This window comes from Hemiscyllium ocellatum, chromosome 6 (genome assembly GCF_020745735.1).
Source record: "Hemiscyllium ocellatum isolate sHemOce1 chromosome 6, sHemOce1.pat.X.cur, whole genome shotgun sequence".
Classification (NCBI taxonomy): domain Eukaryota; kingdom Metazoa; phylum Chordata; class Chondrichthyes; order Orectolobiformes; family Hemiscylliidae; genus Hemiscyllium; species Hemiscyllium ocellatum.
The window spans coordinates 31398801-31425282 of record NC_083406.1 but is presented as its reverse complement, the minus strand read 5'-3'; the positions used below and the strand labels follow the sequence as shown (position 1 = coordinate 31425282).

Sequence of the window (26482 nt, the reverse complement as noted above, 5' to 3'; positions counted from 1 at the left end):
TATACATTACATCATTGGAAACACCACAAATAGCTAATTGCATTTTAACATCTTAACATTCTTCTACTGATTACTTTAAATGACTTGAGATTTTCTTTTCTTGCCCAGCTTATGTATTTCTGTTCCGTTTTTAATTTGCTCAATGTTGTTGACTTTGACACTTCAGTCTTTGGAAAATGCAAGCTATAAACAATGACAGCAACCAGCACTAAATTATACTATTTGCACAGAATAATGTTCCAAGCATTTTATGTTGGAATGATATAAACTTGTTTCACTGTTCCTGTTGTCCTCTCAATAGTACAATGGAACTGTATAACATGCCAGTATGAATGTGATTTGACATTTTTATATAGCTCTCAAATCACATGAACTCTTTTAAAAAAACTGCATGTCCTTCTTTATTTAATTAAACCCTGCTGGTTAGGCCAGCATTTATTCACCATCTGGCACTAGGAGTCACCCTCGTGTCTGGAGTCACATGTAAGCCAGACCAGTTTAGGATCCCCTTCAGTAAAAGACATTAGTGAACCAGGTGGGTTTTTATGACAATCAATGGCAGATAAGTTTTTTGGTTCGCGAATATACATTTCACCACCTGAAAAGGTAAAATTTGAACCCACATTTCCTGAATATGAGTCATTGTTTACCACTAGACTACTGTCTCCTTATAGCAGAACCTAACTGCATCTTAGAATATACTGTTAAGAGATTCCTGCTTCACATCCTTTGATTCAGCTCTGCTCTCTTGTTCTGGTCAAGGTCGACAAGGTCCTAGACCTTTCACTAATTGCACACAAACTCCCGAAACAGCTTTTCTCCTTCATGAAAAGAACTATTTTATTGCAGAAATTAAACAATTCCCAAAGGAGCATTGCTGCATTAAAATGCCTTTATTCATGGGAATGAGTTGTGAATAATACAGATGAAAATAAGTTGAAAGCTCATTTCCATGAATTTGCTGAAATAGAATGGTATTGTATGTGAAATTTAATATTGTGCCAAATCCAGTGAGTTGATGCTGCCAAATGGTGGTGGTTGGAAGCTGAAGGCTTCAGATTTATTCTCTGAGCCTTTCTGAGCCAGGTGCAGTGCCTTATTAAATTTCCCATACTACTCAAACTGAAAAAAATTAAAAACATCCAGCTATGCACTTGTAGAGTTGAGGGTGGAATCATACTATATGGTTTCAGTCATACTTATTCATTCCCATAAAATTTCTCTTCATGCAAAGCACTAACTTATTTAAACGGGCCTTAATTTACAGACAGAGAAACCTTATGCATATTTGTATTTGCAGCTGAATTTTTAAGCAAATTTGAGTGCTTCCTGAAGAGGGCAGTTTGAATTGTGTAATATGAAGGCGAAATGCTGACAATTATAGGTCTACTACTGGTGGTGGTCATAGTCAGAATAATTTGAAGTGCTGGTTTTCAGCTCTTCTTGGGCCCAGTGATTGCTTTGGTGATAATTTGGTGACAGTTTTGAACATTAGCCTATACCTCACTGATACAGTGCTGTCAGCTAATAAAATTGATATATAGTGGTGCCTCAGAATCTGACTTTAATTTGTGCCAGGAGGCTGTTCGGATTGAAAAAAGTTTGGATTCCGAAACAATTTTCCCCATAAGAAATAATGGAAAGTCAATTAATCCATTTCTGGACCCCCCCAAAAAATTCAAGAAACTTTTAACTGCAAATACACATGGTTAAGGTAAAATAAGATGAGTAAATGACCTAAATATCAAGTAATAATAATAAAAGCAAGAAATAAATGTACTAGCATGAAAATAACTTTATTTTTATGAAAATTACCTTAGTGAGGAGTGCTAATGGCGAATGCACTTATTTGCTTCACTGCTCTTCTTGGGAGCCATGGTGAATGCACAAGGGTGATAATTAAAAAGAACAGCACAAATCAAGGTGAAAACATGAGGTAAACTAGTGATGGACACATGAGAGATGCTTTCACGACTCCTTCCCGGGACGAACTGAACAAACAACGTGCAACCTGAACGGTACATGGTGTTCGGATTCTGAAAATGTGTTCGGATTTTAGGGCAAAATTTTCTCGAAATAATTGTTCGGATTCCAATTTTTTTCAAGCAATAGGGCGTTCGGATTCCGGGGTCACCACTATATTCCTAAAGTATGTAGCAAAATATTGTACCTGATGGGATGTCTGTCTAGTCACAAATATAATGCCACTAGGCTAAACTATCGTACACTTGTGGTTTCAATTAGTACCCATTGTAAAACCCTCAAGTTTAGGTGTGGTCCAAGAATAGGATTCCAAAGTCTTAAAATCTAAGGCAATCAGAATCTAATTGTCGTCCCTTATTGTTCAATGGCAATACCATTGTTGAATCCCTCATTATTAATGTCCTTGGGTTTACTATTGAACAGAAATTGAATTGGAGTAACCATACAAATACACTGGCAGAAAAACAGGTCCGAGGCTAGGAATTCTGTGGTGAGTATCTCAGACCCTGTTCTTCCTCAAGCCTATTGACGAGGTTCAAGCCAAGAAGGTGATGGAATACACCCATTGCCTGCATGTTCCCAGCTATTGCAACATTTAAGAAGCTTGACATTATCCAAAGCAAAGCATCCCACCTGATTGGTACCCTTTACCCCACCTTCACTCCTTTCATAATCGATGCACAATGGCAGCAACATGTTATCGTCTAGAAGATGTAAATTATTGTCTGACAGCACTGTCCAAACCTCTCCCTCTGCCACTCAGAAAGACAATGGCAGCAATGGAAACACCACTACTTGCGAATTCCCCTCCAATCCACACACCATCCAGATTTGAAATTAAACTATCATTCCCTTACTGTTACTGAGGTAAAATGCTGAAACTCCCTTCTATGCAGACTGTTGGAGAATGGAAGACTCAAAGAGTTCAGCTATTTAAGAAGAAAGCTCATCATCATCCTTTCCAGGGCAGTTAAGATTGGGCAACATATGGTGGTCCAACCAGATATGTCCACATCCCCTGAATGAATTTAAAGTGGGATTGGATTATTTTGTTGTAAGTCCTCCAGTCATTGTAGACTGTTGATCCTCAACATCTGGTTTTGCACAAGGAGCAGGTTCTGAAGTGTGACACTGAAGGGCGAAATACTGATTGCAAAGTATACGTTATGGTCATCACTAAAGAAAAGAGAAAGAAATGCAAATTTCAAGAATGATTTTTATTAATTTGTGGAATATGGTCCTCACTGGCAAATCCAGCAATTATTGCTCATGTCTAATAGTCCTTGAGACAGTGGGCATAGCGTCACAGAGATGTACAGCACAGAAACAGACCCTTCAGTCCAACTCGCCCATGCCGACCAGATATCCCAACCCAATCTAGTCCCACCTGCCAAAGGTAATGAGCCGTCTTCTTAAGTACAATTGTGTATTTTGTTAAATATCAATAGAGATAAATGAAGTTTCAGTCTCATTGCTGAAATCACAAATAGGCCAGTTAAGGATAGAAACTACCCTTCTTTAAAGGACATTAATGAATCAGATGGTTTTATTTTACAATTTATAATTAATCCTTTTCTTTTCAGCTCCACGCTGAAGACTGGCCCTTTGGGGTGGAAATATGCAAACTCATGCCATTTATGCAGAAGGCGTCTGTTGGAATCACTGTTCTCAGTCTCTGTGCACTCAGTATAGACAGGTAATTTAAAACACCAGTCAAATATGTTTTATTTCTGTCCTATCTCTCTCTCTCTGCTTATTATCAAAAGGCATTTTATGCATAATGTGTTATTTTCTAATGCATTCATCCAATCTCAGGTATCGAGCTGTAGCATCCTGGAGCCGTATTCAAGGAATCAGAGTTCCCATGTGGACTGTGATTGAAATTATTCTCATCTGGGTTGTGTCAATTATTCTGGCAGTTCCTGAGACTATAGCCTTTGACCTGGTAAATGTAGACTACAGAGGAAAGAAATTCAATGTCTGCTTGCTCCATCCTGTTCAAAAAAGTCAATTTATGCAGGTATGTGGATCCATCATTTTTATTTATGGATAATATTCAGCAATACCCTTTTCTGATCAGGTATGGACAGGGTACAGCTGATTTAGTCTGCAACCACATAGTGACATGACAGTAACTAATGCATAAAATTAACCAAGTACAACATTTCGTTGAACTCTTTAATAAAATCACAGAATTTTAATAGACAATCAGCTACTTGGTTCAGTTATTTGAATAGAACTGATACTATTTAGGATAGACATGCACTCGAGTAAAAGGCCCTCTCAAAATATCTTTTGTCATTTTTCATGCTCACACACATCTCCAATATTCGGAACTTCATTTCTTCTATGTACATTTACTATACTACCAATGTTTATAAATATTTCTCGGATGATGACGTATTCTCCATAGAATTTCATTCTCCTGTCAAACATAATGCATAATCAGAGTCTTCAATGAAATAAGCTGGATTGTTCCACACTTGTTTCATTTCAGTTTGAATTTAGATCTGATTTGTAAAATAGAGAGCCATTCATTATGGCCATGACCCTACTTTATGAATGTAGCTCAAAGTTTGGAAAGACTTATACACAACTACTGTGATTTGAAATAAGGTAGCTAGGAAAGTTGGTAGTGAAGGATACCAAATTTGTTCTGCCCTGTAAATTGTATGTTTTTATTTTATGCTATAATTAACCCCAGAATGTTTCATATTGATGGTGGACACTAAAAAGTGACTATTTTTCCCAGCTCTGTTTGGGGTGACACGGTGGCAAGCACTACTACCTCACAGCACCACGGATCCAGGTTCAATTCCCACCTCGGGTAATTGTCTGCGTGGAGTTTGCACATTCTCCCCGTGCCTGCGTGGGTTTCCTCCCACAATCCAAAACTGTGCAGGTTAGGTGAATTGGCCATGCTAAATTGCCCATTGTGTGAGGGGAATGGGTCTGGGTGGGTTGCTCTTTGGAGGGTTGGTGTGGACTTGTTGGGCCGAAGGGCCTGTTTCCACACTGTAAGTAATCTAATCTTGTATTACTGAACATGAAATTCACTCCATTACATTAGAAATATAAGCTGATTACAGGGGCTTTCCAGAGGGTCATTCCCTCTCTATTGCCACATTTTTTCAGGGGTAGCAAAGACTTGTACTGCAGGCCCAGCAAATTTACAGCCAACACGGGTTACAGTGTGGATAGTAGAGTTGGCATCTTTCCAGGATTGACCTGGATCTCCAGGAATAAAACTGAAGAGGGCAGCAAGACATCTCATGGGGCTGATTCCACAAGGCTACAATGGTCCCGACCAACATTCAGCTAAAAAATAGAGGGGAGCCCACGCATCATCTGAATGACTACCATGCAGTAGTTTGATGCTGGGAGCAGTATTAATAGCTTTAAGCTGATACCTCTGCCTTAGCTCAGGGAGACATGCTGTCTTAGATAGCTGCTGACTAATCCCACTAAGCCATAGTTCTATAATCCCACCAACGCTATTGGAGCCACAGGCTACAGCTGAGACATCAAGGAACTAAGCAGTCCAGATAAGTCTGAAATCTCCCATGGCCTGCCCTGGTGAGAGGATTGGGGAGGCTCAAGAGGTAGGGTGGAAAGCTAAAGGTGGGGGGGTTCACCTTGGAGGAGTGGGGGAGGGGTGGGGTCTACAGGGTTCACAAAGGAGGTAGCCATTCCCCACCCCATTGTCACAAGGCTGAAACTGCTGGTCTTGCTGCATGGTGCCACAATAAAGTTATCGGTGGCAACAGAATAAGACCCTTGCAGGCTGTCACGTGTTTCCATAAAATAACAGAAAAGTCATGTGTGGAAAGTTAGCAGCAGAAATATACCCCATTCACCTTTAAACCCACCAGTGGGCAAGTATAAATTCCACCCCTCAGAGGTTTACAGAGTTCTTCATTTTCTTTTAAGAACTTACGATTCTCACAGTAGCACGGAATGATTGCTACACACATAGAGGTAGTTTGACTTGTATGTGCAGCTAAACTGAGTCTGCACCTCACAATGTGATAGGTCTGCTGCTACCATCCTCTTTAAATGTAGGGATCTACAGGTTCTGCATAGTTTGTTGTGGTAGAGGAAAATCATGCTGAGATCTATCGAGAAGAGTCCCTAAAAGTTTAACAAGATCTAGTATATTCCATGTTAGCAGATAAGTACAGGTGATGTTGATTTGATAGACATTGTTACAGAGACTTTACGGAGGGTCTGATAGCTAGGTTTACTCCATTAAGATCCTAAACTGTTCTACCCACAAGTCCATATGATATCATCATAGTGTATCATGCAAATAGAACTACTCTGTGTTAACCTTTTGACACCTTTATATAATAGCTCCACCCAAACACACTGATGTATTTGTTTTAATCATCAACATTGCACCTCTTCCCTAAGTGTGACTTTACAAATTCGTGATTTTCCTTGATTGTATTCTCTTAAGACTGGAGGACTGGTAATTTGCTAAGTAGAAGGCTGCTGTCATTGATTCATTTTCTAGCGGTGTGAGATCAATAGGTCACTTTAAATCAGGAGGACCTTTAATCTTTTGAAATTCCTTCATGGAGGATATCATCACTTCTACAACAGGAGGTTATTTCTTTGCAATATTTTGAATAATAAGACATTGGTTGTCTTTCTGAGTTGTGGCCTCTATACAGTGTATATATCACACCTTCAGTCTGTGTCAGCACATTTTTATTCTCAGTTGCCTGTACTTTTGTGCTGAACAAAATAGATTCTTTGAATATGTTGACTGGTTTCGACTCTCAGTGATTACACTATTAATAAAGCCAACATATTCACTTCCAAATTTCTGCTGTTTGAGAATTGCTCCTTGCTTGCCATGATCTTTGTCTGTGTTAATGAGGACACTTCCTGGCAAAATAAGGAAGGAAACATTCTGTTTGAATTGTCTCTTCTGAGTCATCTTTGCATCTGATATCAGACTTAACTCTGCCACAGTTATTCATTCACCAAGCTATATTGTAGTCTGAATTATTTCAGTTATTAATTTGTCGATTCCCTCAATAGATATGCGCTACTTATTGACTGTCTTATTGCTTATGCTTCCTTTAAACTGAGCTGATTCTTGCAGTTTAAGCTGTCTTCAGTGTTGATACATTTCTGCCAAACCAGTATAGTCACGCTTTCACAATCAGCTATGAGGTCTTTAGTTTCCTTAGAGATCCAAGGCTAATAAACTAATGGCCAAGCTCTGGCACTACATATTTTAATCTCCAAATGTCACATAGTCAGTCAGCATGGAAATAGACCATTGTCTTGGGTCTGAAGTTGGCAACTCTAAGTAAATTAGGAGAAAGTGAGGACTGCAGATGCTGGAGATCAGAGCTTAAAAATGTTTTGCTGGAAAAGCGCAGCAGGTCAGGCAGCATCAAAGGAGCAGGAGAAGGGCTGAAGAAGGGCTTATGCCCGAAACGTCGATTCTCCTGCTCCTTTGATGCTGCCTGACCTGCTGCGCTTTTCCAGCAACACATTTTTAAACTCTAAGTAAATCTAGAATTCTGGGATGTTGGATGCAATAATTTGCATATTTCAAATGCTCAGTGTGACGTGTGTGAAATGTTTTATATTATGGGTTTGGATCAGGACTGTGGCAGTTGAGATTCTTTTAATGTGATTGTCTTTCTTTGCTTTAATGTGAGATTTTTATGTGCCTATTTTCAGTTCTACAAGATAGCAAAAGACTGGTGGCTCTTTGCTTTTTATTTCTGTATGCCCCTCGCTTGCACAGCTCTGTTTTACTCTTTAATGACTTGTGAGATGCTAAGAAAGAAAAGTGGGATGCAGATCGCCCTGAATGATCACCTGAAACAAGTAAGCATCTAAATATTAATTTTACCCAATTTTTTGAAGTTCAACATGACAATCGGTTTTCGTATACAAATAGCTTAAACAGTATCAGTGATCACCTTCAATTTTATGTTGTCAACTAAATATTATGACTTTCTCAAGACTTATGTCTTTTCCTTAATTCAATACAGTTAGTATTACTTGTAAATTAATTTGAGCTTTTACTGAGATTGAGCTGGAGCTACCTGGAGAATTTAGCTCTCTCAGAACTTCAGGAACTCAAACTTAAAAAGAGGGTCTATTAACATTTCATTTCATTTCATTTCATTTTATTTCCTTCAGTTTCTCTCAAAAGGAAGTCTTCTGGTGGATAGTGTCCCTGCATCTGAGCCAGACTTTTGAGATCAACCCCCACTTCATGACTTGATGGTTACAGAAGTTTAACCCATATCACAGCAAAATTGGTTATCATACCCTTAGAATTTCTGTCCTGCCACAGCTACAGCCACATCCATTTTTTTCATTTGACTCTCTGGTGCACCTCTTGGTCAAAGGCCTGTCAAGCATACTTAATAGAATGTTGAATGCAAAGACTACCTCCATGAAGATTGATCTGTTATAGACCCTGCCTGTAAGTGCTCATTCAGCCTCCCTATTTGGTCCCACCGGCAAAATCCTGAAGTCATTACAAGAATCTACCCCATAAATTCATTCTTGAAAATAATGGAAGTAATTTACGCATCCATTAATGTGAAACTTTTTCCTGGAACAACCATCTGTACTGACACCTCAGTCTATGTATTTGTGGTAATGCAACAATAAACACTTAATTGACAAAATCAAGCGCTATTACCTTAAAAGACTAGTGTTTAGATTTCACTTTATCTTCTAGTTATGGTTGAATTCCACATTCATGATTAGATATCCAGGATAACCAAGTTTATGATGTTCTCTGATTGTTGCTTCACAGTACAGACGTAAACTCACTGTCCATTTCAAAGGTGGAAATAAAATGTTGTTTCTTTCAACTTAAAAATAATAACTATATCAATACTGCAAAATGTTAATAAAATACAACTGGTTCACAAAATAATGTTCCAGTTTAATTAGTTAATTGAGTTATTAAATGAATCTCCAAATGAAGATTTAATTGATCATCATTCAACAATGTACATGCTGTTTTGACAAAGTAGAAATACAATAGCTTCACAAACCTACATCTGCCATACCTGATCCTGCTAAAGCTCAGATCTTAACAGAAGCATGTTATTTGTCTTGTCATTCTTACATCAGATCTTCAACTGGAATTATCTTTTGGAATTCCATTTCCCTATTCTTTCTCCATATTTTGATCTATCCTTTCTTTACAATGGTTTTTTAAGTGACTCAGTAAAACTAAAGTATATATTTATTAATTCAGTTGTGAAAACAATTACTCAAACTTTCCTTTTTGTTTTTCCTATCTTCTCTTGTCTCTCAACATTGCAAATTAAATAGCCACTGCCAACAATCTTTATTGGTTAGCCATCTCAAAAATCTTCCATCATTTTGAAAATTTTAATTTTATCTCATTGTTTGTTTGTTACAGTGACATTCATTACACTGTTTTGAACCTTTCTGCAAATGTAGAATTTATTATTCTTTACCACATTTTTGTTGCAGACTTATCATAGCTGTTGGAAACTTCTACTAACAGGGTTCCCTGAACTTTATGGAATATTCAGACAGTGAGAATTTGTAGTAAAACCAATACTTACATGATTTTTTTATAGGGATGGCCCTTAACTATTTGTTCCTGAATTGTATGCATCTTATGCTTTTTAATATCAGTGTTTCCACTTTTACCCACTCAAATTAGAGCATTAGCATTTATACCGTAATCCTTTCATAATTCCTTTTCTCCCAATCTATAATATGTCAGAGTTTGATGCATTGATTTATTTTTCATCTCTCTGTCCATTCACCAACTATGAAGTTACAGTAAACATTTATCAATATGCCATCTTCCAGCTTTACCGTTGCGTACACTCATTGCTGTAAGCAATGATAAACTACATTTACATGGAAACAAAAAGTGCCAAATCAGTTCTGTGGTATAAGTACTATTTTGGTGGCTTGTATGCAATCAATCATAGTAGTCAGAGTGATATGCTAAATTATTGAACATGTATCACTGTATTCCTGCATGAAAATGGTTTATTAAACTGCATTTAAATAAGCTTTATCATTAGAATGGTATAGTGCTTTCAGAGTGTTGTTGTTTGCAAATCTTGAAGCTCTTTTCAACAAAGAAATCTATGGTATAAGTAACATTCTGAAGTTTCACTTGCAGCGTCGTGAGGTAGCAAAGACTGTATTTTGCTTGGTGCTTGTTTTTGCCCTCTGTTGGCTTCCACTTCATCTTAGTAGAATTTTAATGAAGATATTCTATGATGAATATGATCCTAACAGATGTGAACTACTGAGGTAAGAATTAATGGAATGTGAGGATGTCAGATTACCATAAGAGGGCAGTAAGCATAACATGTACCAGAGAAATAGCTACCAACTTCTGTTAATGCTTATTTTCTGACAGTGAATGAGGATAGTGTGAGATTTTTTATTTTTAACTTATATGAAAATTTAACATTTCAGCCTCTGTTTCATTTGCAAATGACAACTTAAAAATCATCAAACATTGTATACAATAAAAAAGACATGCTGTTTCAGAATTTGTAACAAATAATTCGACTTGCTAAGGAGTATTTTAGTTTGTTGCCAAGGACGTTTATGCTATATGTAAGGTTTTGTAATTACAAATAATTATATCTATCTTTGTGATTGTGTGAATGTCTTACATATTACAACATGGGTGCTTATTATGACATAGGAATGAATTAAATTTTGTTTTCAAGTTTAAGATCACCATTGCCAGAAATGAAAACATTAAAAGTTGAGAAAGTGCACCTCTTTTTTAAATGGGAAAACCACTTGCAACATACAATTGATGTTACCTAAAATAAGTTTTTTATTCATTCATGGATTTAAATGTCACTGGCAAGGTCAGCATTTCTTGCCTGTCCCTAACCGTTGTTGAAATTGCCCCCTGTATGGGATCATTTATTAGCTTGGACAGAGGATTCGATAGAGAACCAACAGAAAATTAACAGGCAGAATAGAAGGGTCTTTCACTTGTTGGCAAGATGTAACTTTTGAGGTATGACATGATTTGATCCTTGGGCTCCAACTATTTGCAATCAATATTAATGATTTAGATGCAGGGATAGAATGTCCTTTAGCCAGATTTTCAGATGACACTAAAATAGGTATGAACGTCAGTTGCAATGAAGAAATAAGAAATTTACAAATCGATATGCATAGGTTAGGCAAATGGGTCAAAATCTGGCAGTTGGAGGTTAACATGGCTAAGTGTGAAGTTATCCATTTTGATTAGAAAAATAGAAAGGCAACTCATTACGTAAATGGAGATAAACATCAGAGTGCTTTGGTACAGAAGATCCTGAGTATCTGCGTGCATGAGTCCTAGAAAACTAGTATACAGGATCAATAGGTAATAAGGAAGACACTTTAAGTTTGGCATTTGTTGCTAAAAGAGTAAAGTTTAAAAGGAGGGAAGTGTTGTTGCAACTATACAAAGCATTAGTGAGGTTGCATTTGGCGTTTTCCATACAGTTTTGGTCCCTTTATTTAAAGAGGGTTTGGAGGCAATTCGGAGGATGTTCATGAGATTGATTCCAGTGATGAAGGATTTGTGTAATGAAGAGAGATTGAGCAATTTAGGCCTAAGCTGTCTAGAGTTTAGAGGAATGAGAGGAGACCTAATTGACTTATAAAATATGCTAGAGGGGATTGATAGCATAGGCAAAGTGTTTCCTCTTCTCGGACAATGTAGAACAAGAGGTCATATTTTAGTTTAAAAGGTAGCAGATTGAAAACGGAGTTGAGGAGAAATTTCACCTTTCAAAGGGTTCTGAATCTGTGGAATTCACTATGCAGATTGCAGTGGACGATTAGAACATTGAATATCTTTAAGGAGGAGCTAAATTAAGGAGGAGTTCTAATTAGTAATGGGTTGAAGGGTTATGGAGAAGAGGCAGGAAAATAGAGTTGAAGTCAAGTGGATATCAGTCACGATCATATTGAATGAGGGTGGAGCAGGCTGGAAGGGCTGAATTGCTTATTCCTTCTCCTAGTTCATCTGTTCTCAAATGTGTAGTGAGCTTCTTACTTGAACCATTATAGTCCATCTGTTGTTGATACATCAATGGCTAGCAATTAGAAAGGGAGTTCCAGGATGTTTACCTAGCTACAGTGAAAGAGTTATATAGTTTCAAGTTTGGAAGGGTAACTAGCAATTGTTGTTTTTGTCCTTTTAATTTGGGGAGGTCAAAGAAGGTGCTTTTGAAGGAATCTTCACAATTTGCTACAAGGCATCTTATAGATGGTACACACTGCTGCCACTGCTGTCTGTGGTGAGGGAGTGATTGCTTAAAGTGGTAAATTGGGTGTGGCTGAAGTGATTGCTTTGACGTGGATGATGTGGAGCTTCTTGCATATTGTTACAGATGCATTCATCCAAGCAACTGGAGAGATTAACTTCAGAAATTCTTTAATGTGTTCTTACATGTATAACAAAATACTTCAAATCTCTAATGAGCTGTTTCTCATGTTCTTGTTTTGGCATCCAGTTTTCTCCTAGTGATGAACTACATTGGCATCAACATGGCTTCCCTCAATTCCTGCATCAATCCAATCGCACTTTACTTTGTCAGCAAGAGATTCAAGAACTGCTTTCAGGTAGCAGCATAATTGTTTTGAAGATCTTCATCCTAAATCATTTATTGTCTAATTCAAAGCTGCTGCTAAAGTTGATGCTCAATGATAAAAGTATACATTTAATGATAGAATTTAAAGTGTTAATCATTTTCGGATTTATTATTGAATAATCAAAAACGTACTTATGATTCATATATTTTAAATAACCATATATTTTAATTAATCATTCAAATAATAAATTATACATCATATAAGGGTGTCTGGACTTTTTATGGTAGCTCTGACAAATGTGCAGAGACTCAGTATTGTCTTGATATGCTGAATGACTGTCTTTTGTGCCATAATCCATCAAAGAGCTTATATCAATCTTCAAATCTCATGTAGAGTTGGCACAGATCCATTCTGAAAGACCATGTGCAAGGAGCATTCAATTCACTGAGCTAAGCTCATTAACATAATTTATTCACAACACCAGACACTGATTCATGTAAGACTAGGGCTGAAAGGAATGGGGAGAGAGGGACTTGGTGTAAGTGATGTGCAAAATGATCGGACAATGATCGGGCAGTGTCACCAAATGAGAAGTGAACATGACTACAAGTTTTCAGAGAGCTACCTTTTAAACATTGCAAAGCATAATCGGCTTTTGTTAAAGCAGCAAATATGGATAAGTAAGATGCAGCAGGGAAAAATAAAGGAAAAGGAATTGACATCCAACCAGAACTGTAGACAATTGAGTAACACGAAAAGCCGCTGATTGATGTCATTTGAAGGTGAAATAGTAGCAAATGGAATGCTTAGGAGGAGGTTAGCCTTCGATGCCACTTCAGTTTCCACATTTACAGGCAGCATTGAAGCTTGACTACCAAAAAGTACATCCAAATTTTGGGCCAAGCTGACTTTTACTACTACTGCAAGTGCAAGATGTCAACTGCATTGTAGCTGCAGATATGCTTAAATAAAATGTGTCCACATCTCTAAGTGCCATGCCTAGAGTCTAGACAGCCATAATATTGCAGCCATTGGCAGCAAGACATAGCAAAGCCAATACTAAGAGTTAGTCGGCAACACAATCCCTTAATCACTAGTATGTCTGCCATGCCGGATCACGTAAAGCATAGCATGATATGGTTTGATATTTCCAAAGATCCTCGCAGCATTTTGATAGGTGTTAGCCAGTTGAAGTTTGCAGTAAAGCTGCCTAGAATTTGATTGACACAGTGTGCTCTGGAAAAAGGACCATCAGTAAGAACTTGCATGTATCTAGTGCCATTAATACAGTAAAATGCCTGAAGTGATATCAAACAGAACTTAACACTGGACATCTGGACAAGTGATGCGGAGACCGATAATCATTGTTCTCTGTAAGCTGCCCAGCTACATAAGCAAAACACAAATCAACTCTAACATCCATGCATTGCTGCACCAAAAAAAATTGCATGAGCCTGTGCACTTAAGTGAATAAATGACCCACAACAAAAAAAAAGCTCTTTGCAGCTGATCTAAAGCTTGATCAAAGAAGTAGGTTTTAAGAAGGAGAGACAGAAGCAAAGAGTTTGGGTAAGAAATTGCAGAGTAAAGGATGGAGGCGGTATATGAAACAGCCATCAAATATTGGAGCTTTGAAATGTGCAAGAGGTCAGAATTGAATGAGTGTGGTGATCCTGGAGAATAGTAAGGATAGAGGGGATTGCAGATACATGAGGGGATCAAACATCAAGGTGAAAATTTAAATAGAGAAAAATACATAAATAGAGAAAAGGATTGAGAATAATTTAGCTAAAGCGTGGAAAATCAAAAGGTTTCCTAAGGTACACAGCATCCAGTGCAACCATCATACGCACAATGGAAGAGCACCTTTCTTTACTGCACCCTCTTTGACTATCTTAAGAAGACAACTTGATTTGGACAGAACATTCAAAAATAAAAATGGACCCTTAGCTGAAAGCTGCAGAGGGATTAAAATTAAGTAATAATTTGGCGTTCTTGGCTGTTGCTTCATCTGACAATTTAATGCAATGTTTGCATGTTGTGTGAGAAACTAAAATTTTGTCCAATATCTCTACTTGACAATAAGGTTTAGAGGCTATTGTAAATTGATTCCCCTAGACTTAGTTTCTCTGTGTTATGAAGGATTCTATTTATTCATTATTGCCAATGTAACATATAGCTTTCCCGTTGTTAGGTCTGGTGCCAGCACACAATGATTGCAACTGTATTAATTTGCTTATTCAATAATTCCAAGACTTTAAAAGTCTGGATGCTACTACCAGTCCTAATAATTGAGCTAAAGTTAAAGCAATCACACCTTTTTATTTTTTGAGCAATGAGTTGCAATTTCAAATGTCTGTAAAAGCTAAACTTTAGCAATTTGCCTTTTATGCCAGGTAATGTCCAAAAGAGAACGGGAGGCAGTGAAGGGAGAAGGGTTACATTGACAAATGTCTGCCCAGCGGGCAGAGCAGTGTTATGTGCACTCTTTCAGCTAATTCACAAGTAGTTCTTGTTCTATCAATGTGGAACTGAACAAATGAAGGCACGATCTCATGTACAGGTTTTGTGTTGCGAATGTTTCATCTTACTAGGTGGGTCAATAAAGCACCCCCTATTGCTTCACTAACAAATATTTCTTTGTGAGTTAATGGCACTAAATGTAATAATTCATTACAACTGTATTTATTTTTTTCAATTTAATAACCCACTTCAGGGATCTTAATCCAACTTACAATGCGTATTTTTCACTTAACTGACAAGAGGAGTTCTACCTGAACCCACTTCATTAGATATCATTGTTTAAAAAGCCACACTTCAGTGTATAGTGTGCAAGTTATTTAAAGATTACTCCAGAGTTTTCAACGTCAATGACGAATCTGATGCAGCCTGAAAATAAATAGCAGGAGTGTAAGAAGGCATTTTTATTTTTTAATGTAAATTAGTAAAACATACACAAAATGTTTTATGTAACATTTTATGTATTACATGATATGATGAGAAATAAAAGACCAGGATAGTTCCAGTTTAGCATCTCAGCTTCTAATGTGTTAATTGACCTCCTCCATCCTCATTAACCGCTCTGATGAAGAGTCATTTAGACTTGAACTGTTAGCTTACTGTCTCTCCATGGATGCTGCCTGATGCACAGTGATTTCCAGCATTTTTTTGTTTTCAGTATAGATTCCAGCATCTGCAATAATTTGCTCCTACTCTACCTCAATAAGTTATGACTCCTAGAACAGTCATATGTGGGATTGTGAGCAAAAATAAGACAGAAATTGGTCACAATATAATGCCCCTAAACAGGATGAATAAACTGCAAACATTTATGGAGGACATTACGAGTCCTTCAAGGGACATGGAAACTTGGGTAGTGCCTTATTTTCCTCTTACTTTCAGGCAACCATAATGTGGACTTCTGTATAAAATATAATATTCAACTCGTTTCCTTTTGAAAGTACTACAGTGTTGATGCTCTGGTTATGCCCAGAGCAGGTTTCAAATAACTTGAAGGTACTTAAAACGTCAAACCTGAATCTTCAGCAATCAGCAGAGCTAAAATTTCAGTTGCAACCTACTTAACTCTGTATGCATATTTCTAGTTTCATATTGCAGAAAGTCTGTGTTTTCTGGAACACTAGTGATGAAATACCTGGTGACCTGACTAATTTTTTTAAACTGCTTAAATCATATTCCAATCTTATGGCTGTAACAGATTTGTAACTTATTTCCACCAAATAAAAATACTTATTACAAATTGAGAATAAAATGCTTCTAATAAAGAAAATGCAAACTGTGTGTCATAATTCTATTGCCTTAGCTACAAAAGTAAAAAATTTCACTAGCATTAATTATATTTAATATTAAAATAGTGTACAATTGGTTATGGAAACTTAAATAGTTGCTTTTGCAGCTCATCCAGTAGTCAACTTAACTGCATTAGTCAAATGTATCAATAATAATAAACTGTCTGAGAATTTGAACAGAATTAAAAACATGAAATGTAGCTTAAATTTTAAGAAAGATAACAACTTATGCAGGGATTTGGGGTGGGGGAAAAGGAAGGAAATAGAAAGATTATCAAAAAGTTAACATAGGCCCAATTGGTCAAATGACTTCCTGTGCAAAAATGATTCACTTATGTGACTTATCAATGAAAATTGAGTATTGAAAAAGGAGTATTAAAAGGTTCAGTTGCTGACCTAAACTTGCAACAGTTTTAACTTCAAACAACAGATTATCTCATTTAGACATATAAATTAATGGACAAAATATCTAACCTAGAAAGCTAATGAACGTTACTGGTAGGCTTGGGTAGAAGCGCATGATGTATGGCTAGGCTTTCCCAGTAAGTTGCAGAAGGAAATGAGAGGGTGACTAACTCTGGAAAGCTGTTATGTATGAAGCAATTGCCTTAGAAAAAGCCACATTGGTAGTTGCCTACTTTCTGGGTATAGCTTAGGACCGAGGCAGTACACACAAAAATAGTAGAAAGTATGAGATAACTGAAAAGAAGTATAAAGGGCACCATATCGAAAATTTGTGTTGTTTTTCCAATTGTTTAAACTAGTTTGTCAGGGCGTGCGAACCAGAGCTACAGATCTGCAGATGGAACAGCTAGTGAACAGCCAGATAGAGCATGCAGACAGTCTGTGAGTAGGAATAGACAGTTAATAGGGCAAAGTTTTATTCAATGTGATGCATCAAAATATGTCTATTTTAATGCAAGAAGTACCAGGAATAAGATCGATGAACTTAGAGCATGGATCAATACTTGGAACTATGATGTTATGGCCAATATGAAGACTTATTTATCACAGTGGCAGGACTGGTTGCTGGATGTTCCAAGGTTTAGATGCTTCAAAAGGAATAGTGGGGGAGATAAAAGAGGTGAAGGAGTGGCATTGCTAATCAGGGATAGTATAACAGCTGCAGGAAGGAAGGTCATCAAGGAGGGTTTGCCTATAGAATCAGTATTGGTGGAAGTCAGAAACAGGAAAGGAGCAGTCACATTATTGGGAGTTTTCTACAGACATCCAATAGAAACTGAGATACGGAGGAGCAGATTGGGAAGCAGGTTTTGGAAAGGTGCAGAAGTAGCAGGGTTGTTGTCATTGGTGACTTTAACTTCATTAATATTGATTGGAAACTCCTTACTTCGAATGGTTTGGATGGAGCAGATTTTGTCAGGTGTGACCAGGAAGGATTCCTGACTCAATATTGGCCGGCCAAAAGGGAGGCCATATTGGGTTTGGTGCTTGGCAACAAACCAGGCCAGGTATCACATCTTTTGGTGGGAGAGCATTTTGGTGATAGTGATCACAACTCCCTGACCTTTACTATAATCATGGAGAGGGATTGGAGCAGATGGTATGGTAAAGTATTTAATTGGGGGAGGGGGAATTATAAAGGTATTAGGCAGGAACTGGGGCATCTAAATTGAGAATAGATGTTCTCAGGAAAATGCATGACAGAAATGTGGAGGTTGTTTGGGGAGCACTTGCTGATAGTGTTGGACAGGTTTGTCCCACTGAGGCAAAGAAGAGATGATGGGGTAAAGAAACTTTGGGTGACAAGGGGCGTGGAATATCTAGTCAAGAGGAAGAAGAAAACTTACTCAAGGTTGAGGAGGCCAGGATCAGACAGGGCTTTGGAGGGTTACTAGGTAGCCAGGAAGGCTCTGAAAAATGGACTTAGGAGAGCTAGAAGGGGGCATGAAAAAACTTCAGCAGGTAGGATTAAGGAAAACCCTAAGTCATTCTACACTTATGTGAGGAACAAGAGGATGGCCAGAGTGAGGGAACGGCCGATCATGGATAGCAATGGGAACTTGTGCCTGGACACGGAGGAGGTAGGGAAGGTCCTTAATGAATACTTTGCTTCAGTATTCACAACTGAGAGGGACCTTGTTATTTGTGAGAATAGGCTGATATGCTTGAACAGGTTGATGTTAAGGAGAATGTACTGAAAATTTTGAAAAATGTTATAGATAAATGCCCTGGATCAGATGGGATTGCAGCGCCTTTGGCAATGATCTATGCATCCACACTTTCCACTGGAGTAGTGACAGATGATTGGAGGATGGCAAATGTTATTCCATTGTTCAAGAAAGGGAATAGGGATAATCCTGGGAATTACAGACCAGTCAGCTTTACGTCTCTGGTGAGAAAATTATTGGAGCGGATTCTAAGAGAGACAGGATTTACGATTTCTTGGAAAACCATAGCTTGATTAGAGATAGTCAACATGGCTTTGTCAAGAGCAGGTCATGCCTCACAAGCCTTATTTAATTCTTTGAGGATTTGACAAAACACATTGATGAAGATAGAGCAGTGGATGTGGTTTTATATTGATTTTAGCAAGGTGTTTGATAAAAATTCCCTGTGGTAGGCTCATTCAGAAGGTAAAGAGGCAATGGAAACAGAGACATTTGGTTTTCTGGATATAGAGTTGGCTGGCCCATAGAAGACCGCAGGTTGTAGTAAGTGGAAAGTATTCAACCTGGAGCTCGGTGACCAGTGGAACTCAGCAGGGATCTGTTCTGGGATCTCTGGTCTTCGTGATTTTTATAAATGACTTGGGTGAGGAGGTGGAAGGGTGGGTTAGTAAGTTTGCCAATGATATAAAGGTTGGTGGAGTTGTAGAGAGTTGTAGGTTACAACGGGACATTGGCAAGATGCGGAACTGGGCTGATAAGTGGCAGATAGAGTTCAACCTGGAAAAGTGTGAAGTGACTCATTTTTGAAGGTTAAGTTTGAATGCAGAATACAGGACTAAAGCCAGGATTCTTGGCAGTGTGGAGGAATAGAGAGATCTTGGAGTCCATGTCCAAAGATCCTTCAAAGTTGCCACCCAAATTGATAGGGTTGTTAAGAAGGCGTGGTGTGTATTGGCTTTCATTAGTGGAGCATTGAGTTTAAGAGCTGTGAGGTTATGCCGCAGCTCTATAGAGCCCTGGTTAGACCACACTTGGAATATTGTGTTCAGTCTGGTTGCGTCATTACAGGAAGGATGTGGAAGCTTTAGAGGGGGTGCAGATGAGATTTAGTAGGAAGCTGGAGGGCATGTCTTATGAACATAGGTTGAGAGAGCTAAGGCTTTTCTCATTGGAGCGAAGAAGGGTGAGAGGCGACTTGATAGAGGTGTACAAGATGATGTACAAGGTGTACATAGATAGAGTGAAATAGTCAGAGACTTTTTCCCAGGACAGAAATGGCTATCACAAGGGGCCATAATTTTAAAGTGATTGGAGAAAGGATTAGGGGAAAATCTCAGAGTTAGGTTCTTTACACAGAGAGTGGTGGGTGCGGAATGCACTGCCAGCGGTGGTAGTAGAGTCAGATACATTAGGGACATTTAAGTGATGCTTGGATAGGCACATGGATGTCAGTAAAATGAAGGGTATGTAGGTAGGTTTGATCTTAGATAGGATTAAAGGTTGACACAACAACAAGAGCCGAAGGGCCTGTACTGTGCTGTACTGTTCTATGTTCTATGTCTCAAAGTGGTTTGCAAATACAGTTACTTGTGAGTATGTTTCATTGTTTCCATTTTTGAAGAACATTAGTCAACTGTTGTTAACTAAGCTATTCTAGACTTTCTCGTCTGCTTATTAGAATGGGAATTATAAAGCTTTCTTTGTTATATACAGTCCTGCCTTTGCTGCTGGTTCCAGAGGAAGACTATGATGCACGTGTTGCCCTTGGATGAGAAGCAGTCCTGCATCAAGTGGAAGTCAAATGGTATCGACAATGGGCTAGACCACAGTAATTCACGTTCCAGTAACAAATACAGTTCATCATAAAACAGAGGCCGTGTTCCATACATCCATCTCCAGGAAGAATGCTGGCACTGCCAAAAACTGAATAAAAGATCTTATTGTTATCACAACTGACAAAAGTCCAAATTGAAAATCATAGAGCGTTCCTAAAGGGCAGATGCTGCAATTTATTTGAGATAAACACATTGTGTAAGGAAACACCCATCTTAAAAACATACACACCCTTTAAACGTTCACTACAGCCTAAAGAGTAATAAATATGGAACAAAATGAAGACAGGCCTGCTTATAGGTGAAACCATTGTTAAGGCACTTGAATGGTCTGACTCTGCACTTTTGGGTCACCACATCATCCCAACCTCTTAATCATTTGCAAAATATACTACAGGGTAATGAGCCTGAGCCACAAGATAAGATGATCAGCTTTCAATTAACATATAATATTTGATAACATTCGTGTATCAGTAAGTTAAATAGGTAATAGTCTCTAGAAATTAATTTTCTTAACCTTTCATTGACAAAGTTCATAAAACGGATTTTGGGCCGGACCCATTCCCTTTTGCCTTTAATTGCATTTTACTCATATATCTGCATACACGGTGAAGATATTCTATTACACCATCACTGGACGTTGCATCAACATCATAAAGGCGTGCAATACAATAGACACACAATTATATGCATAAGTAAAGCACTTAAAATCACACTGTTTTAAAAAATACAACTGAGCTGTGAATAGTCACACATGCTTTGACACCCATAACAAAAACGTATTGATCCTTTGCAACATTCTGTAATGAAGGTTTTGATGCACTGAAGTTGACCTTGTTAAACTGATAGAGTTGGCATTGCAGTTCTTCAATTCATTGAATGAAGAACTGTTGAGGATGGAATGTAAATGTCTTCTTGTTTTGCTTTTGTTAGAAAAATGTGAATGCAGCAACAGCAAAAATGTTTAAAATTTCACCACAGCTAGCAAAAAGCAAACTTGCCCCCCAGCTTCAATACCATACAAGAGTTACCAGGTTATATTAGGACTTGAACAACTATTATGGCTTATCTTTCACCATCGTGGCTCTAACCATAAATGCAAAAAAGCTTCATTTTCATTGAACACAGCAGATTTTCAGCAAATTGAGTCACATCTTTCCTGTCCATTTTTACAAATGCATTTGACAACAAAGTTTTTCAGTATTATTTTGTTAAAATAGTATATGTATATTTTTTAAAAAATCATTTCAAAATACACAATTATTTAACATTTATTTGATGCATAGCTGGATTCAGTGTTATTACATCATTGATGAGAATTAAGTTCTTTCTGAATTTCTTGTATATATTGTTTATATGACACCGACTTTCTTGAATTAAGTTAGCTCTAGTGCATTCCTAGATATAAATTATCCTGACTAATGTTTCCTTTTTCCAGCAATTTTTTTCTGTTATTGTTATATGCGAGAAATGTAACTGAAGCAAATAATTATCCCACATCTGAGAATGTGACAATAATGTTTGCATTCTCAAAATGACGCTTTATACTTATTGTTCTCTTCTGTATATTTCTTATAATCATTTTATTACAAAGCATTGTGTTTTCTTTCTAATGCCTTTAATACAATACAAATGTGAATGTTTCGTACAAAATTGTGATTTTATTATTTTTGCCTTAAATTTGAAAATAATTTCTTCACTGAGAAGATTCAAACAATAAAACATCAATTTTGTAGCAAACTGCGACAAAAACAAAATTACATTGTAAATAAAAATCAAACTGCAATGTTAATGACTATCATTAATAGTTTTAAGAACCAAAAATGCAAAATGCTGGTAACACATAGCAGATTTATTAGCATTATGTGAGCAGATAATAGGAGTCAATTCTGTCAGCATAATTTTTAAACCTAAGGAAGATTAGAAAATTATAGCAAATAAATCTATTGTTTTCTCTTTGACTTTCTTCCGCACCGCCGATGAAAGCCATCAGACTGTAACTGTCCCATTTTAATTCCTGTTAATTTTGTCAGAAATAATACCTTTCCACAATTATCTCTAAGGATTGTTCCACATGCTCCTTTAATATATTCTCACTTGCACTATCATTTGTAAAAACTGACATAAAATAAGTAATTTAGTATCCCGACAATATCACTTTTCTCATCAAGCACGAATGGCTCCAACTATTAGATAACTTTTTAACTAAATTACTTACAGTGTGCAAACAGGCCCTTTGGGCCAACAAGTCCACACCGACCCTCCAAAGAGTTCCCCACCCAGACCCAATCCCCCACATTTACCCCTTCACCTAACACTAAGAGCAATTTAACATGGTCAATTCAACTAACCTGCACATTTTTGGACTGTGGGAGGAAACCGGAGCACCTGGAGGAAACCCACGCAAACACGGGGAGAATGTGCAAACTCCACACAGACAGTTGCCTGAGGCGGGAATTGACCCCAGATCTCAGGTGCTGTGAGCAGCAGTGCTAACCACTGTGCCACCATGCCGCCCTACTTTTGAGAAGACAGTACAATTTTATTTTTGAACTTCTGTTAGCGCTGTTGCACCTTCTTTAAAGAAAATATTTGTTTATATTGTGGATTTGAGAATATTAAAGTGGTCTCAGGCACTTTTTAACTAATAGAATATGTTTGAAATGAAGTCACTGCCATAATTAGCCCATTCAATCTTCCTCATCACTCACATATCCATATCTCAATGTCCATCATGATTATACAGCATTCAGCACAAAATGGGCCCTATCTCATCTATGGAGACTAAGTTTCCTAAACTAAACTAGTCCCACTTCCATATCCCTCTCAACCTTTCCTATTTGTGTGCCTGTCTAAATGTCGTTTTACATGTTGTAACTATACCGGCATCTACCACTACCTCTGGCAGTTCATTCCAGATACGAACCACCCTCTGCATGAAAATGTTGTACCTCAGGCCCCTTTTAAATCTTTCTCTTCTCCCCTTAAAAATATGCCCCCTAATTTTGAACCTCCTACCCTAGAGAAAAGACCTTCGCTATTCACATTATCTATGCCCTTCATGATTTTATAATCGTCTATAAGGTCACCCCTCGACCTCCTACACTCCAGAGAAAAATATCCCAACCTATCCAGCCTCTTCCTATAACTCAAAACTCTCTGGACCTGACAATATCCTGGTAAATCATTTCTGAACCTTTGCCAATTTAATAATATCCTTCCTATAGCAGGGTATTCAGAAATCTATGCAGTTTTCTAAAAGTGGCCTAACTAATGACCTGTACAACCTCAACGTGATGTCTCAACTCCTATATCCAATGGACTGAGCAATAAAGGCAAGCATGCTAAATGCCTTCTTAATCACCCTATCTGTGATGTCATGATTTGGAGATGCCAGTGTTGGACTGGGGTGTACAAAGTTAAAAATCACACAACATCAGGTTATAGTCCAACAGGTTTAATTGGAAGCACACTTGCATTTTAGCCAAATTAAACTCCATCTACCACCCTCAGCCCAATTGGCCTTATTAATCAAGATCCTTTTGTAATCTTAGGTAACCTTCTTTGCTATATGTCAACTATACCATAAACCTTGGTATTATCCACAAAATTATTTACCATGCCTCCTAAGTTCTGATCCAAATCATTTATATAAGTAGTAAACAATAGTAGATGCAGCACCAGTCCCTGTAGAATACTGCTGGTCACAAGCCTCCAGTCCAAAAAACAGCCATCCACCAGAACCCTGTCTGCTACTGTCAAGCCAATTTTATATTCACTCAGCAAGCGTCCCATGTGATTTAAATTTACTAATCAGTCTATCATGCAGAACCTTGTCAAAGCTTTTACTAAGGTCCATATGTACAATTTCCAATGCTCTGTCCTCATCAATCCTTCTGGTTATGCCCTCAAAAAACAAAACTTCCCATGCACACAGACATGCTGATTATTCCTAATCAGTCCTGGCCTCTCCAAATGTATGTCAATCCTATCTATCAGAATTCCCTCCAACAACTTAGTCACTAAGATGACAGACTCAGTGGTCTGTAGGTCCCAGGTTCTCCTTACCTCTTAAATAAAGAAATTAAGTTTAAATAAACCTAAATCATTAGGTATTTTTAATCAACCTGTTCAAGGATCTTATGACACCACACTAGAGGAATGGAACGAGAATCCAAGTTTTCTGATGCACTACCACTGCCCTGTTAAAGTCCCTTTTTAAACATCTCATCCTTCAATTTATTGCATCTGCACTTAAATTTTGGGTGATCACATCAGATCAGAATTGGGCTGGTTTTGAGCCCAGACTTGACTCTGTTTTATCAAACACAAGCCTGAGAAAGAGGTTCCAGGGACCAAAAGAAATTAACTCTCAGGCCTTATCTAAATAATTAGTTCCTGATCATACCTTCAAAGGCAACTCATTTTGCGAGAGCCATCAATTTTGGCTCAGCTCTCACATAGCCAGAAGTGAGGATGGGTGAGGGAATGGTTATTGTATTTCCAGGAAGACTGATATTCCTTCCAACTTCAAAGGAAGGGTTTATTGTGGGTTAGGAGCAGGAGTATGGCCCTTGAGAATCTTTCTCCAATTAATAAGGTTTTTGCAGATCTGATTTTGGCCTCAACTCCACATTCATTTCTATCAATAAACTTTCACCCCTTCTATTTACCAAGAATCTATTTACTTTTGCCTTGAAAATATTAAAAAATAGCTCTGCTTCAACCGTTTGTAGAAGACACTCTGACAGAAAACATTTTGCCTCCTCTCTGCCTTAAGCAAGTGATCACTTAGTTTTAAAACACAACCCTTACTTCTCGATTTTACACAAGAGGAAGCATCCCCTTCATATCTACCCTGGTAAGGCTCCTCAGGATCTTATATGTTTCAACAAACAAGCCTCTTAATTACAACAATTACCTTTGGTTGCTGATAATTGACCATTCATAAGCAACTTGTCAAACAAGCACATGTCTCTGCCTTATATGTTCAACGATTCCAACATCAGCCCTTGGTTTACACTCAGGATACATAAAAAGGGAACTGAATTTATCAGGAAGGCTTGTATCCATGTGTCCACTTCTACACTCAAGAATAATTCATTATAAGCTCTACCCCCTCATTCTTAAAATTTTTTTAACCTTCTACAGAACAGGTTATTTTATACATTTTCTTATTCAAGATGGTCCACTGCTGATATCTTATGCTTTTTGCAAACTTTTCATTCATGCTAATACTGGATGGATCACATCTTATCTCATTAAGCTCACCATCAAGTATTTGTTGTCTTTATAATTTTCACGTTAATTTCAACAGTTTAGTTCTACCTTTTTGCAATTGTCTTGTCTATTAATCATTTATTCCATTGCAGGGGTTCAGTTCGCTTAGTTGGCTGGATCGTTAGTTTGCAATGTAAAGTAATGCCAACGGCATGGATTCAATTCCCGAGGTTATCATGAAGGACTCTTTTTACAACCTCTTCTCTCAATTGAGGCATGGTGACCTGAGGTTAAACCATCACCAGCTGTCTCTCTCTCTCTCAGTCTCTCTTTCTCTGATGTGAAAGCAGCATGTGGTCCACTCAGACCATGGTGACTTTACTCTAGCCCATTGTACTTCTCAGAAAGGAGATCAAGTAAGTTTTGCCCTTTGTTAAACCAAAAGCTTTCCAATTTAGGATATTCAAAGAATATTTTACATTTTCCCCACTGACTTCACCTCAGTCCCACACTGTCTTTTGATGTTTTAAATCGCCCATTAATGGTGAGCATATGATTTCTCAACTGTATATAATGTCTCCTATCACCACTGCATAATGTTGCATAAATATGCATATAAGGATTTTATCCTCAAAATATTTCTTTATAGCAGCATGATGTAATCTTCTATTTATTAGTTACAATGCCAATACCAACTTTCTCCCAGTTCTACCTCTCCTGAAAACATCATATCCAGATAACATCAATCCTTCAGTCCTGTCAAAACTAAAACACCTCTCTGTTATAAATATCATATTAGATAGCCCTATAATTCTGATGCTCCAGCTTTGTTTGAAAGCTGTTTGTTCATATACAAATAAAGCAAGTGATTAGGGAGGCAAATGGAAAGTTGTTTATTGCAAGGGTTATG

At 37.7% G+C, this 26482-nt stretch overlaps 1 protein-coding gene across 2 annotated transcripts in view; it reads left to right on the top strand.

The window, feature by feature from the left end:
- Positions 1 to 22077, top strand: part of LOC132816401 (endothelin receptor type B-like) — a 34514-nt gene extending 12437 nt beyond the window's left edge. The window contains exons 2-7 of one of the 2 annotated variants that reach the window (XM_060825929.1): positions 3567 to 3679; positions 3799 to 4003; positions 7687 to 7836; positions 10133 to 10278; positions 12501 to 12609; positions 20234 to 22077. In XM_060825929.1, the coding sequence (XP_060681912.1) occupies positions 3567 to 3679; positions 3799 to 4003; positions 7687 to 7836; positions 10133 to 10278; positions 12501 to 12609; positions 20234 to 20386 (876 nt within the window). In that variant the 3' untranslated portion in view covers positions 20387 to 22077. The remainder of the gene's footprint in view (positions 1 to 3566; positions 3680 to 3798; positions 4004 to 7686; positions 7837 to 10132; positions 10279 to 12500; positions 12610 to 20233) is intronic. The other variant, XM_060825930.1, reaches the window with a different exon arrangement.
- The last annotated feature ends 4405 nt before the right edge of the window (positions 22078 to 26482 follow it).